The sequence below is a fragment of the Microtus oregoni genome, unplaced genomic scaffold (genome assembly GCF_018167655.1).
Source record: "Microtus oregoni isolate MIOR12 unplaced genomic scaffold, Mior012 000063F_ref0000156, whole genome shotgun sequence".
NCBI classification, from domain to species: Eukaryota; Metazoa; Chordata; class Mammalia; order Rodentia; family Cricetidae; genus Microtus; species Microtus oregoni.
In genome coordinates, this window is record NW_024543873.1 from 6,829,830 (window position 1) to 6,843,450 (window position 13,621).

Sequence of the window (13,621 nt, forward strand, 5' to 3'; positions counted from 1 at the left end):
CATAGGAAGAAAGGTTATTTTCTTTGACTGCTGCTGGGGTTTCTGAGTGAGGATCCACTGGACAAGTCTGAGGGAATACAACTACCACCTGGGTCAGCAGAATCTAGGGCCAATAACAGCACAGGAGAAAGGCCATTATTTGAGTTTCAGAGAGCAGGGTTATTGCCCTGGGCTCATGTAAAGAAAACACTACCACTTTTAAAGTCAGATGACACTACCCAGATCTGGTTTCCAGGAGACAGGGCTACTGTCAAGGCCTGGGGGATTGTGACTACTAACTGGATTACAAAGGGCAGGACCCCACATCTTGAATAATAAAATGGGAAAAATGCCTTAATTGAAAGTAAGGAGCCATAGACTAGGGATGAGGGGTGAGCAAACTGATAGAGTTCTAGAGGCTGTGGTCATCAAGCTACGATCCAATACCCCAGGTTTAGGGGACAGGCATTGCTGCATGAGTTCCAGAAGGCAGGGGCACAGCACAAAAACAAAGAGGTTTTGAGAACAGACAAAACTACAGCAGGAAGAACCACTGGCCAGAGCTAAGAAGGTGAAGCAATTGCCAAGGTTCCAGATAGAGGAACCATTGCCCAAGTTGAATTGGCTGAGACCACTTCTTAGATTCCAGAGAGGGGATCAGCCTCCCGGGATGGATGGAGACCACTATCTGAGTTCAGAAGGAAGACTCAGTCACTATCTTTGAGGGTGTTGTAACTCTTCCAGGATTTAAAGTAAAGTGTTATTCCAAGGGTTAGGAGTGTAGGTACACTGTCAGAGTGCCAAATGCCAGGTCCAGGCCTCATGAGGGAGGGATGGGGTTAGTGCCTAATTTTCAGAGGGGTAGAGGAAAAGCCTAAGGCTTAGGGAGTGGTGCCACTATAAGGGTTTCAAAGAATGAGGTCACTGCTTAGGTCTGAAGGGTGTAAGTCAGATTCAGAGTTAAAACTAACTAAACAGGGATGAATGAATGGGACCAATGTCTAAATTCCAAAGAAGGGTGTTACGGAATAGTATTTTAAGATGTGTTAAATTTGTTTATGCTGTGGAATATTTGTTTAATGATGCAAAGATGTGTTTCAAAGATGTTTTAACTCTGTGAAGCTGTGTTGTTTTTCCTGTCTAAAACATCTGCTTGGTCTACTAAAGAGCTGAACTACAAACAGATAGGCAGGAGAAAGATCAGGTGAAGGCAGGTGAAGCATAGAATAAATGGGAGGAGAAATCTGGGAAGAGAAGATCGAGGAGTAAAAAAAAGGAGAAGGAGAGGAAGACAACAGGGGACAGCCACCCAGCTGCCACAGAGTAAGAAGTAAAGAAAGGTATAAAAATAAAGATAAAAGTCCAGAGACAAAGGTAGATAGGATAATTTAAGAAAAGTTGGCTAGAAATAAGCCATGCTGAGGCCAGAAATTTATAAGAAAGAATAAGTATCTGTGTATTTATTTGGGAGCTTGTTGGTGAGCCCCCAAAAGAGTAAAGAGTAAATAGAGTAATAAAAAGATCCAACAACAGAAAAACTAACAAAGGGATCCATTGGTCAAGACAGAGAGGTACAACCAAGAGTAGCACTTGACAGCACTGGGAGACTATCCAAGGTTGAGGGTATGGAATCATTACCAGAGTTTCAGAGGTTTCACTTCCCAGGGCTGGGGGAAGGGACTACCATCAGGGTTCCAAAGGGAGGATCCACTGTCCATGACTGAGGGGGGTGATACTATTACCAGGGTTCCAGAGGAAGTGCTCATTCTCCAGGACTGAGAGGGTGAGACTATTACTAGGGTTCCAAAGGAAGGGTCGACTGTCAAGAGATGATGGGGGTTTAAGATTCCAGAGGGAGAGTCCACTGACCAGAGATGTAGAGGTAAAACAACTTCCAGAGTTCCAGAGGGAGGGTCCATTGCCTAATGCTGAGGGGAGGAGTCCACCAACCAGAGTTCCAAAGGGATAGTCCCAAGGCAGATGGGGTGGGACCACTATCAGTGTTCCAGAGGGGTGGCCCATTACTCAAGGTTGAAGGGGTTGGACCAATACTAGAATTTGAGAGAAACGTTCCACGGCTCAGGGGTGAGAGTGTGCGGTGAATTCTGGGTGGGTTTAGGATTTAATAATGAGGGATCTCAAAGGACCACACTGCCTATATCAGTCACTTTTGTATTGCTCCATCCAAAGTACTCAAAGAGAGGAAAGAGTTATTTTGCTTCCTGACAATCCATCATGGCAGGGAAGGCAAGGTGGGGCCATTGGTCCACAGTGGCAGGAGCATGCAGCTGAGGCTGTTCACACTGTGGTGGACCGTGAAACTAAGAAAGACACTGGAACCAGAAAGTCCATTCCTTTATCACCAGTTTCTACCAGCAAGCCCCATCTGTTAAAAGTTCCACAGTTTCCCACAACAGAGCAGCTAACTAGGGAACATGTAGTCAGTGCATTAACCTGTGGTGGACATTTCAGAGTCAGAACATAACAATCTGTTCCTGGTCCCGAAAGTCTTATGCCCATCTCATAATGCAAACTACATTGTCAAGATTCCCCACAGTCTTGATAGTCACAATAGTGTAATGGCTAGGTTTTATGGTTGTTTGCTGGTTTTTCTTTTTCATTTTTTGGCTGTTTGTTTGGGGGACAAAGGCTCACTATTCAGGTCTGATTGGCCTGGAACTTGCTAAGTAGAACTCAGAGAGATCTACCTCCCTCTGCCTCTGCCTCCCAAGTGCTGGGATTAAGGACTTGTCCTTTTAATTGTCACCTTGACATAATATAGAATCACCCATGAAGGGAGTCTCAAGGAAAGATTCTCTACATTAAGTTGACCTGTGGACATGTATATGGGAGATTATCTTTGTTTCAGTTTTTTGAGATTTTCATACAGGAGTATTATATTTGCATCATTTCCTTCCTTTCTTCTCCCACATCTAACTCTTTCCATATCCCCCAATCTCCCTCTCAAATACATGAACTCTTCTTTAATTATTGTTGTGCACATATACATAAACATGTATATATTGCCTGCTGATTCTGTTTAGTGTTGCCTGCATGTATTATTATTTAGTTCTTAACCCCTGGAATTGAGTAACTTATCAGGGGGCTTTCCCCTAGAGAAAAATGATTTTCCCTTTCTCAGCAGACATTAATTGCCTATAGCTCTTCATCTAGCAGTAGGGTCTTGCGAGATTTGTGGAGGATTATTCTAATTAGTTTAATTGCTGTGGGAAGGCCAACCTACTGTGGACAGCACCATTCCACTGGACTTAGGAAAAAGCTAAATAAACACTAGCATTAATCCACTGTGCTCTGCTCTTTACTGTGACTGACCTGCCATGATGGGATATAACCTGAGACTTTGAGCCAAATAAGCCCTTTCTCCACTGCCTTTGTCAGAATATTTTATCATAGTAACAGGAAAGGAAACTAAGACAAACATTTTAAAGTTCTGAACTTCAAAGCCCCTACTAAGATTTTACGCTAAGGTTTTCCCTTAGTGGAAGCCCCTGTAAAAATAAAACCACACACTTCATATACACAGTGGTGCTGAGTAAACATTCCTAATTAAAAGGGAGGAACATGGGGCTATCAAGGGAAGATAGTATTAAAACAAGACAAAAAACAAATCAGGGCAAGTAAAACATCTTAGAGCTCTATGTCCTGTATCTGGGATACATGTTGGCATCATCTGAGCTCCAAAAAGCTTGAGTAGACCAACCACTTTGGTCTTATAATTTGTGGTACACACTGCTTCTCTCCTGATAAGCTATAGTCATTATATGTGTATTTCCTCAGCAGATATCCCATATTCTTGTCACCACCAACATCCTGAGGTCATCCTAACCCAACATCCATTATAATGTAGGCTTTACTAATAGCTTCATGCCTCAGCCTCCCATGTCTTCCTTGCAGAAAATCTGATTTAGCAACAAACTGCCTTGCCTTGTAGAATCTCCTTAAATATCATGAGGCAAGACTCTAAGATTCTGTAACTCTTATATTCTGCATGTCTGGAAAACCAGAACCACGTAGACATTTCAGAATGTGTCCCTGAGGTCTTATATTCTCATAGAGAACCCTGTAGAAGTGTTTTCCCAGGATGAGATATCAAAATGGTCATAAGCTTCTACAGCTCTAGTCCGAGAGGGCACAAATAATACTTGAGTTGGCGGCAGAACTTAGCATCTTCCGCATGCTCCTGGGAAAGAGCACCAAAATGAAGTAGGGTAGCTAAGAGAATAAACAGGCATCTGACTAAGTGCTTACAGACCTACCTGCACAGGCCCTCAGGTTCCTCCTGACCTGTGGCCTGCTGGTGCTGCACACCTGAACATTAGAGGCTTCCCTATGCTCCCACCATCTATCTGCGAAGCAGATGCCTTCAAATCCCCCCACCCCCCTGCTAGACTTTCTTTCCTCCAACATTTGCCCGATGGACGGAGGAGGAGCACGAGTGGTATTTGGCTGCCACTGATCCATCTCTTAATCATACTTTCCCAATTGGATAACATGAGAAATTGGGCTTTTATCCTACCAGGACAGTGAATTTCCTCATTTCTCTTCAATCAGTTTCAGTTTGTGCAGTTTCCTTTAAGGTCAGTCTGGCCTGACCCAATTGTATGTCTTTAGCTCTGAAATGAAACAAGTTTCACTTCTATAAGCTGAGAAGGTCCTTTTCTTAGAGATTCTCAGGAAAAAGTACACTTGGGAGTTGCTATTGTGGGACTGGGTCTTATCCCTGATAATGAAAGAGGGTCACTGCCTAGCTGAATACCGTCTGAGAAATGTTATACTTTCAGTAGAACCCATGTCTGAAGCCCTCCCTTCTGACTTACTCCTGAGACATATTTAAAAACCGGTCCAAGCTTGAATCCAAGACCCTGACCTCAAAATGTTATCACATTGCTCCCCACCAAATAAGAGATACAAACTTTTAGCTCAGTGTCTGACTTATTTCCTACAAATGTTTCTTTAATTCATGTCTACATAAGCTTACTTTTCAACTGGTTGCTGTCACAGGATGTCACTCAATGTTTAATTTAAACTCTATGTATTGGAGATAAAATTGTCTGTCTTGTTTCAACTGAATGGGCTCTGATTAAATGGAATCATGCTGTGTGTTGTTTGAGTTTCTTATTCAAGTGTCTATGTAATTGTTTATATATCATTTTGTCTGATTGTCTAGCTATTCTGCATATTTTATTTGATATTATATTATTCTTTGAGACTTTCATACATGTATACATGTCCTGACCAGCAGGACACGAATAGAACTGAATTTGCCCTGGAGGAGAGGAATGAAGGGACAAAGAGACACAAGAAATGGACAGCAAGTCGGAATTTCTGATCAAGCTGCCAACTTTATTTTTTCTCAGGAGCATTTATATAGCAAACAGGCAGGGGGAGGGTAGGATGCTGGAAAGTCAGGTATGATGGAATGTAAGGTCTGGAGCCACCTCTGGCTGAGAGAAAGATATAAAGAGAACTCTGAGGGTCTATGACTGTTAACTAACAAAGGAAATGCTAATTGCTTCTGAAGCCTGGGGCCTGCAGGTCTCACAGGGAGATAAGACACTGGGTTAATTTCCTAGGCCTGGAACTTGCCTTGCAGAGGTGAATATCTTACTTAATTTGTGACTAAGATCAAAATACAGGTCTTTGCTCCCAGCACGTAAAATTATCATATCTATTCCATTTCCCCCTTCCAGTCCCCCCCCCACACTCCAACTTCACATCTTCCTCCTCCTCCTCCTCCTTCGCCTCCTCCCCTAACCCACTAACTCCAATTAGTATTTCACATGTACATGGATGTGGTATCATCTACTGGCATGGGAAACCTACTAGTGGCCATATCCTCAAGGAAGAATGATCATCCCTCTCCCAGCAGTTATCAGCTTCCGATAGTTCCTCAGTAGTGCGTGGGCCTTGGAGAGCAGCACCTCCCTTGTCTACACCAGAATTTTGATTGGTCTGATCTTGTGCAGGCCTTCTGCAGGTACCCCAGCTGCTGTGAGTTCATGCATTCCCTCCTCTTCATTCTTTGTCTCTTCTCAATCCTTTCTGTCTCCTCTTTCACAGCAATACCTGAGACTTTGGGAGCTGTCTCTTATGCTCAGTGCCTTGACAAGTTATGAATCTCTGTCCAAAGTTGAGAAAAGCCCATGTCTCTGGATACAAACATAAATGTTTAGATGACATTTTGACAATTTGACCATTTAGCAAAATAACAATAATAATTGTTTGACCATCCAAACCGTGGACTTTTGACCAGTATTATAGGATCAGGCATTGCATTCTATCCTGCAGAACAAACCTTAAATACGATCAGAAAGTGGCTAGTTACCCCATTAACAGTCCTGCCTCTATTTTACCAGTGGTACATTTTGCTTGGAAAGTCAATATTGTAGTATTCAATGCTGAGTAAGACACTGATGCCTTTTCTTCCCCATCAGCCTGGATAGCAACTTCAATGACTATGGAAGCTTTCCTGAAGGTAAGAAACTTGCCAGTCAGTGTAGTACCGATTTCCCTCTGTGTTCTTCAGTTAAACCATGTGGTATCTCCAGCACTAAGGTCTTACCATGTAGTTTTGTGACTTAAAATTTTGTGAGAGAACTGTAGAAATAAGCTGTATGGTATGCTTACTTTAAGTCAGCCTGTAAGTAAACAAGAGTAAACATAAATTTAGTTCAAATTACTTTTAATTCATAAGATTTAAACAAATACAATGAGTTGTTTATTTTAAAAGTGAAGTGAGAAGATTTTAACTTGACTTTGTACAATGTCACAAAACAATTTGTTAGATACTAAAGAGATATTACTAATAGTTGATAATTTAAGGTTTTATAGCCCTCCAGGTAGATCTGTTTTGTAAAAGATTTTAAACTGATGAGATGTCCAGCTTCTGGTTGCCATTCGAGATTGGCACTTTCCCCAGACTTCATCAGAGAGGCTTCTTACTGCAGCAGGTGGCAGTTAATGTAGAAACCATAACTCGACGAAATGCTGACAATAAGTGATGGTGGAGTGCTTTGCCCTAAATGAGACATCTGTATCGTACCATCCATGGCTCCGGAAAGAGCATCAAAGAGAACATGAAAAGGGGAGACACGACATAGCTCTTATACTCATAAACTCACTGCAGCTCTGTTTATCTGGACAAAATTGTGACCATTTAATTATGGATGGAGGAAGGCTCCATGAGGTCTCGCCCCTCCCTGAGGGTCTATTGACAGTTGATGGTTGCTGGGGGGGTGTCAATTTTCTTGGTGGTGTAGTCGCTGATGGGTCACCCACAGTCCAGTAAATAGTGTTCCATCTATGTTTAAGTAAAGCAAGTCTAATTTAACATAGTGAATCACACAGGAGGAAGCATTAAAGTGGGAAGAAGAATTTCAACAGGAGACAGCAGGGCATAAAAATGACCAAATTTCCACATATACAAGTATGAAATTGTCAAAAATATTTAAAATAATCAAATGTGTTCAGGCTTTCATGGTCTAAAAATTAAAGGAGTCAACAAGTGTGAAAACGAGATATAAAGGGCTATAGGTATGTAAATATATTTCTGGTTAAAAAACATATGATTTTTGATTTGAGTGGTATGTTGGATGGTATTTTTGTTTGTTTGTGGGGAGGCTTTTTTGCTTTTAACACTGGGTCTCACTGATTAACATTAGCTGACCTTAAACTCACAGGGATCTCTCTGCCTCCGCCTCTAGTGCTCAGATTAAAGGCATGTGCCACCATGCCCCACGGCAACAAGTAAATTTTAAACTAGTTTTCACTTTTCAAGACTGATGTAACTGCTCTGGGCTTACAACAGTCATACTTGGAGGCCAAAGTTAATGAGGACAGAGTAGCTAAGAGGAAAGCCACGACCATGGCCTTTGCCTCCCTCTCTCCTGGATTAGGTAGGTCCTACAGGAACAAGTGACAACACCTGAAAAGGAACCTCACACTTCTGATAAATCACCTGCCCCCTTGATCAGGTAGGTTGTGGAGATCATAGTGGTTGGGTTCCATGAAGTGTAAACTCTCTAGAATGGAAGGTTATTACAGAGGAGAATGTCCTCAATGCTTCCCAAAGGAAGCTATACAGTTAACCAGACCATGGACCATTCCAGAAGATGGGGGTAGGGGAAGCTGCCACCACTTTAAGATATCTAGTCTCCAACACTGAGAATATAAATTCTTTTGTTTTGGAAAGCATCTAGTTTGTGGTACTTTTGAATGGAAGCCCTAGAAGCTACACTGGCTCTGACACTCCAATATTTTCCACATATTGATTACATATTGTATATATTAAATATCATAACATTATAGACATTAGTACTGAGCTTTTCTGGAAAATACAGGAAAAGAAAAGATAAAGGAACTAAAAAACTCAACTTTTAATTTATTTATTTACTATGCAAAATTTTCATTATTCCATGTTCATAAATGTATGTGCATATTTATGTGTGTATATAGCTGTACTTTGCTCATATTCCATTCCAGTACTCCCTAATGTCCCTTCTTCCCCCTCCTGATTGTCCTCCTCCTCCTCCATGTAAATAGTACTGGATTCTGCTTTCATGTCCAGATTTGATTTCAAATGGATGGATCTTCAAAACATCTTATTGAGTGAGGTAACTCAGACCCAGAAAGACAAATATAATATGGACTCACTCATAAGTGACTTTTAGACATAAAGCAAAGAAAAAACAGCCTACAATTCACAACTCCAGAAAACCTAGACAGAAAAGAGGACCCTAAGAGAGACATACATGGATCTAATCTACATGGGAAGTAGAAAAAGACAATGTGTCCTGAGTAAATTGGGAGCATGGGGATCATGGGAGAGGGTAGAAGGGAAGGGGGGAGGGAGAGAGGAGAGCAGAGAAAAATATATAGGTAAATAAAAACAAAACAAAGCAGACTGACCATCCTGCCAGGATCAGGGAATTTAGCCCACTAATGAATGATCAAATGATGACAAGCGTTGGGGTGATAGAGAGTGGCAACATAAGGACACAAAAGCTGGGCTCTACCTGAGTGAAATAACAGGTGGTGGGGAGAAACGGTCTGGAGATGGAGAAGCCATAAGAGAGTGGTAGCAGGGTTTCATATGGGATTTCTACCCAGTATCAAAGGTGTGTTCTAGCTGACCTACTGACAGTAGCATGGAGCTGAGAAAGACCAACATCCATTACAGGGAGGGAAGGTAGAGTAAAGTGGAGGAGTGGGCTAGCCAGAGGGGGTTATGTCCGTGTCTTAGAATCAGACTTCAGCTTGTATAAAGTTGACATAAAACTGTTCAGCACAACTGACCCCATTTCCACTTGACACACAAATACATCACCACTAAGTCACAACCTTTCCCTTCTCATTCATCCCCAAGATCTCACACTTAAAACATAAATAACTACAAATCTCCCATTGTCTTTACAAATTCAAACACATTAAGAATTCAGCCTCTTTAAAATACCCCAAATCTCTTTTGAAAGTTCAAAGTCTCAACTGTGGACTCCTGTAAAAAATCAAAATTAAGCTAAACACTTTCTTCAAGCAGGAAGAACCAGGGCATCATCACAATCTGAACAAAGCAAAACCAAATTCCAATACAGTAAATAACTCAATGTTCCCTTATCTGGGACTCACCCATGATCTTCTGGACTACTCCAAGAGGACTTCTCTGGCTTCGCCCTCTGCATAACACACATCTTGTCTTCTAGGCTTTGACTGGCTCCACTCCCCTGCTGCTGCTGTTCTTAGTGATTGTAACCATTTTACGTGTGTTGAACCAGGGAGCAGGAAGGGAAAAAGAAGAAGGGAGGGAAGGGGAAAAAAGCAGAAGCAACATTGGGGCAGAGGGAGGAGGGGACACGGAGACAACTTAATACAACTTGAGTAATACAAGGCAGCCTGGTTGGCATGGTCCCCCAAAGGCCCTGGAGTCCTCGGTACGGTGTAGCGCTGGTCTGGCTGTGTTGTTGGTGCTGGCTAGCGTTACTGGAGTGAGGGGTTGAAGGTGGGGCATAGTCTTTAAGCAGCTCCCTTCATCCCAATCACTGAGGCCCCAATGACTGGACAAGAGTCTATGAAGAGGCAGACGAGGCAATAGCTGTGCCTGACTGGTGGCCCCCTGCAGGTGGGTGCCGGCTGGACGGCCTATCTTCTTTCTGCTGACCCCTCAACATGGGATGGGCCAGCACGCAGGGTCAGGTGCTGGAGTACGAGCTCAGAAGAGAGAGAAAACACTGAGACAGCATTAGTGGAGGTGAGAGGTGGACACAGAACCTATAGCCTCCACCCTGCCCTCCTCCACTATACTACCAATTATACCCTCTGAGACAAAAAAATAACAGAAAAATCTCTGTACACATTCCCGGTGGGAAATGGGGGTAGGGATGCTGAGTCTTCCTGGAGCCCATTGCCCACAAATTAAATTATAGCCCATGTCCATGGCTCAAAAACAAAATCCACAAAGGTGGAGCTGGGCCACAGCCCTAATCCTGCACGTTCTCGATGGGTGCTCAGAAGGCTGGCAGCTGCGCCAGGCTGAGGCGGCAGTCCGCGCTGGAGTTTGTCTGGGCCCGTGTAGGCCAGGCCCAGGGGCTCTAGGAAGGCCTGGCAGGCGGTCTTGCCCTCGAAGGCCAGCTTGGCCTGCAGGTAGGAGATGGGCAGAGCAGGGCAGAAGGTTCTGATCATGGCCTTGAGGGAAGACTTGTGCTCCCGGTCTGCAAACTTGTCCTCAAGGTAGCCTGACATACAAGGTGCATGGCAATAGAGCCAGAATAAACGGTGGTAGATGTCTGGGGCCCAGGCTGCCCTCAGTGCCAATGCGTGGGACACACAGGGGTCAGCTTTCAGCTCACTTGTGAGGTATGCCAGCTCCGTAGTGATGTCCCCAGAGTTCTTGGTGAAGATGTAATAGGGGATTAGGTATGCCGTAAATTCGCCCACATTGCCTGCCAAGTTTTCCGTGGTCAGCGACTTGAGTTGCGACTGGCACTGGGTTCAGTTCTTCATGGTCACCCTTCTCCAAGGCAATGCAGGCATGTGTCTCAAACACCTCCACAGTGAACTCGGGATGGATGCCTTGCACGGTCAGGTCCTGCTGAATAGACTTCATCTGCTCACAGGCAAAGGCATAGTAGTCTTGTGTCTCCTTCCAGTGAGACTTGACCATGCACAGAGACTTCTTCAAAACAGTCACAGGTCTCACAGTTGATGGGTCTGGGACGTAGGTCAGCAGTAGACAGTGCTTTGTGATGTCAAGAGACGTGCCCACAACCTGGATCTCCACTGCTTTCCAGGTTACTCATACCAAAGGTTCAAGGCGCAGGCGGCGTGGGTGCCCATGCTGGAAACGGGCTGCCCTCTTTTCCTTCTTAAGCTCAGCCCTGGATCTTCACACTCCAGTGCAGCCATCTTCTTTGTTTGGTTGGAGCCATCTGCCATCTGCGTTTGGTTGGAGCTAGGTCATGCCTCTTTCCTTGCTGTGCCCTGCCTCGACCCCAATTCATGTGGGCCCCCACGACCACCTCCACCCTTGTGTGTGTGTGTAGGGTTCCTGTAGCCTACAGGGTGACACTTATTCCCTGAGTAAGAACTATCAGAGTCTGAGTGAGATTCACTTCTCTGGAAATGACAGGTAGAGGACCCGGATGAAGAGCTGCTGCTAGGTTTGTGAATTTTTACCACAACTGGTTCTTTCACCTTGGCTGGCATCTAGAACAGTTCAATAAATTGTCTCAGATATCTCTTAGCCTGAAATGTCCGTTTTAACAAAGCCTGTGTCTCAAATAGGACTGGAGTTCACATACCTAGGGGCAAAGGAAAATCACAATGATTATAAAGGGGGTAGACAGGGGAAGCCAGGAAAATGACCCTAATAAAAATTGCCCAATTGTTCAGGAATCTGGATGCTTGTTGACTAGAAACGATAGCTTTGGTGCATTTGGTAAGGGACATTCGTTTCAGGAAATCTGGATCCTTGTTGAATAGAAATAATAGCTTTGGTGCATTTGGTAAGGGACATTGGTTTCAGAGAGCTGTGGAACCCCACCTGTGGTACTCTTTAAGGGCCTTTCAGGCTACTTTCTAGACTCAAATTATTCAAGCGCTAGGCTTGGGTAATGCGCATGCGCTCCTCGAGAGGCAACTAGGTCTTTGCCCCCACCTAAGGATGACGTCTATTAAGGCGACATCGAATGGGACGACATCCACTGGAGCGACATCGGCTGGAACAATGTCTATTGGGACAGTCCATGGAGGGGTTGTCTGTTGGGTGGTGTCTGTTGAAACAACATCTTTCTTGGCAAGGATTTTAGAAACTGGCAACTGTTGAAGTAGCATCTGCTAGAGCTACTTCTGTTGGAGCCACATTTATTGTGGAAACTTCTATTGGGTGATGTCCGTGGCTCTGCTGGTGTGACGTGCCTAAAGGGCGACACCCTTTGGGTGTGGCCTTGAGAGCGCCTACTGAGGACGCTAGCAAAGCAGCATTGTGACGTGTGCATCCTTGAGGGCTTGTAACCAGGGTATCTAGGGCCTTGGCTCAGTCTGGTCCCGGACACCGGAGGGGACGGTCGCAGGAAGGGAGAGCGGGAGATAGTCCACTCCCTCAGCCCCCAGCCCTTGGGGGCTGACGGGTAGCCATGGACTTGTACCTAAACAACTGTTTAAAGGCCGCGGAGGCTGCTGCCTCCAAAGCGGCTTCGGACAACCTAAAATCTGACAAAGAGACTTGTAGAACCGTGAGTGCTGGCCCCTCCATACAGTGCATTTATTTGTTCATTGCCTTTCTTCCTTGGTCAGGGCAGGTTTCAGACCAACAGGTGGAATCATGGGATAGTTTCTGGCCTGCGGGGCGGAGACAGGACAGAGTGTGGAGGGACAGGGAGGGCTCAAGATGTCCCTGACTTATAGGGAAGGGCCCAGAAATAGAGGCCTTGGTTTGCGGCCAGTCAGTTCCTTCCACCCAGATACCTAGCAACCTGGGTTGTGCTATCTTGTTGAAGTGTAACACATCTGAAGTAAACTAAAGGAACACTTCCTAGTAGAAAAGACAAACGTTTCCATTTTCTTTAACACAGAAGAAAAAGAACCTTATCATTCCAAATATTGGACCATCTAGTCTATTGGATTTGCCTCTTGGAGCCAAACTGCCTGTTATCCCAGGAAGTACTAATATATTCTACACAACAAATCTAAGTGAAAAGGTAAACTGTGTTTTAATGATGTATAAGTGGCTTTCTTTACATTTTTAGTTGTTAAATTTGAAACATTTTGCTATGATTGCACTTTGTATATCACCTTCAGTTTCACACAGATGGAATTAAATAAGCTGGCAATGTTTTAAAGTCCTTAAACTCACGTTAATGATAGAACGCCCCAGAAAGAGCTGCAATCCCTCCATCCAGACTTTCTCCAGCCAAGGCCTCAACCTGACAGGATGTGGTCTTTCTGGCCTACACATGCTGATTTCTGCATCTGTGCCTTGGTTCATCTGATGCCCGAAACTTACCATGTACTCTCCTCTCTTGGTTGACAGTCTATCCTGACCTATGTACACAGGAATTGAGTTAAGGTTGAGGCTATAGGTAAATCAAACACAAAGTTCATAAACAAGATTCCCCATGCCACTGCTAAT

At 44.1% G+C, this 13,621-nt stretch overlaps 1 protein-coding gene and 1 pseudogene across 1 annotated transcript in view; one reads left to right on the forward strand and one right to left on the reverse strand.

Moving 5' to 3' along the window:
* Nucleotides 1–10,499: 10,499 nt before the first annotated feature.
* Nucleotides 10,500–11,697, reverse strand: LOC121439837 (annotated as a pseudogene).
* Nucleotides 11,698–12,626: 929 nt separating this feature from the next.
* The window catches only part of LOC121439838 (fibrous sheath-interacting protein 2-like), a 29,548-nt gene continuing 28,553 nt past the window's right edge, over nt 12,627–13,621 (forward strand). The window contains exons 1-2 of the mRNA XM_041640451.1: nt 12,627–12,725; nt 13,065–13,190. Of these exons, the coding sequence (XP_041496385.1) occupies nt 12,627–12,725; nt 13,065–13,190 (225 nt within the window). The remainder of the gene's footprint in view (nt 12,726–13,064; nt 13,191–13,621) is intronic.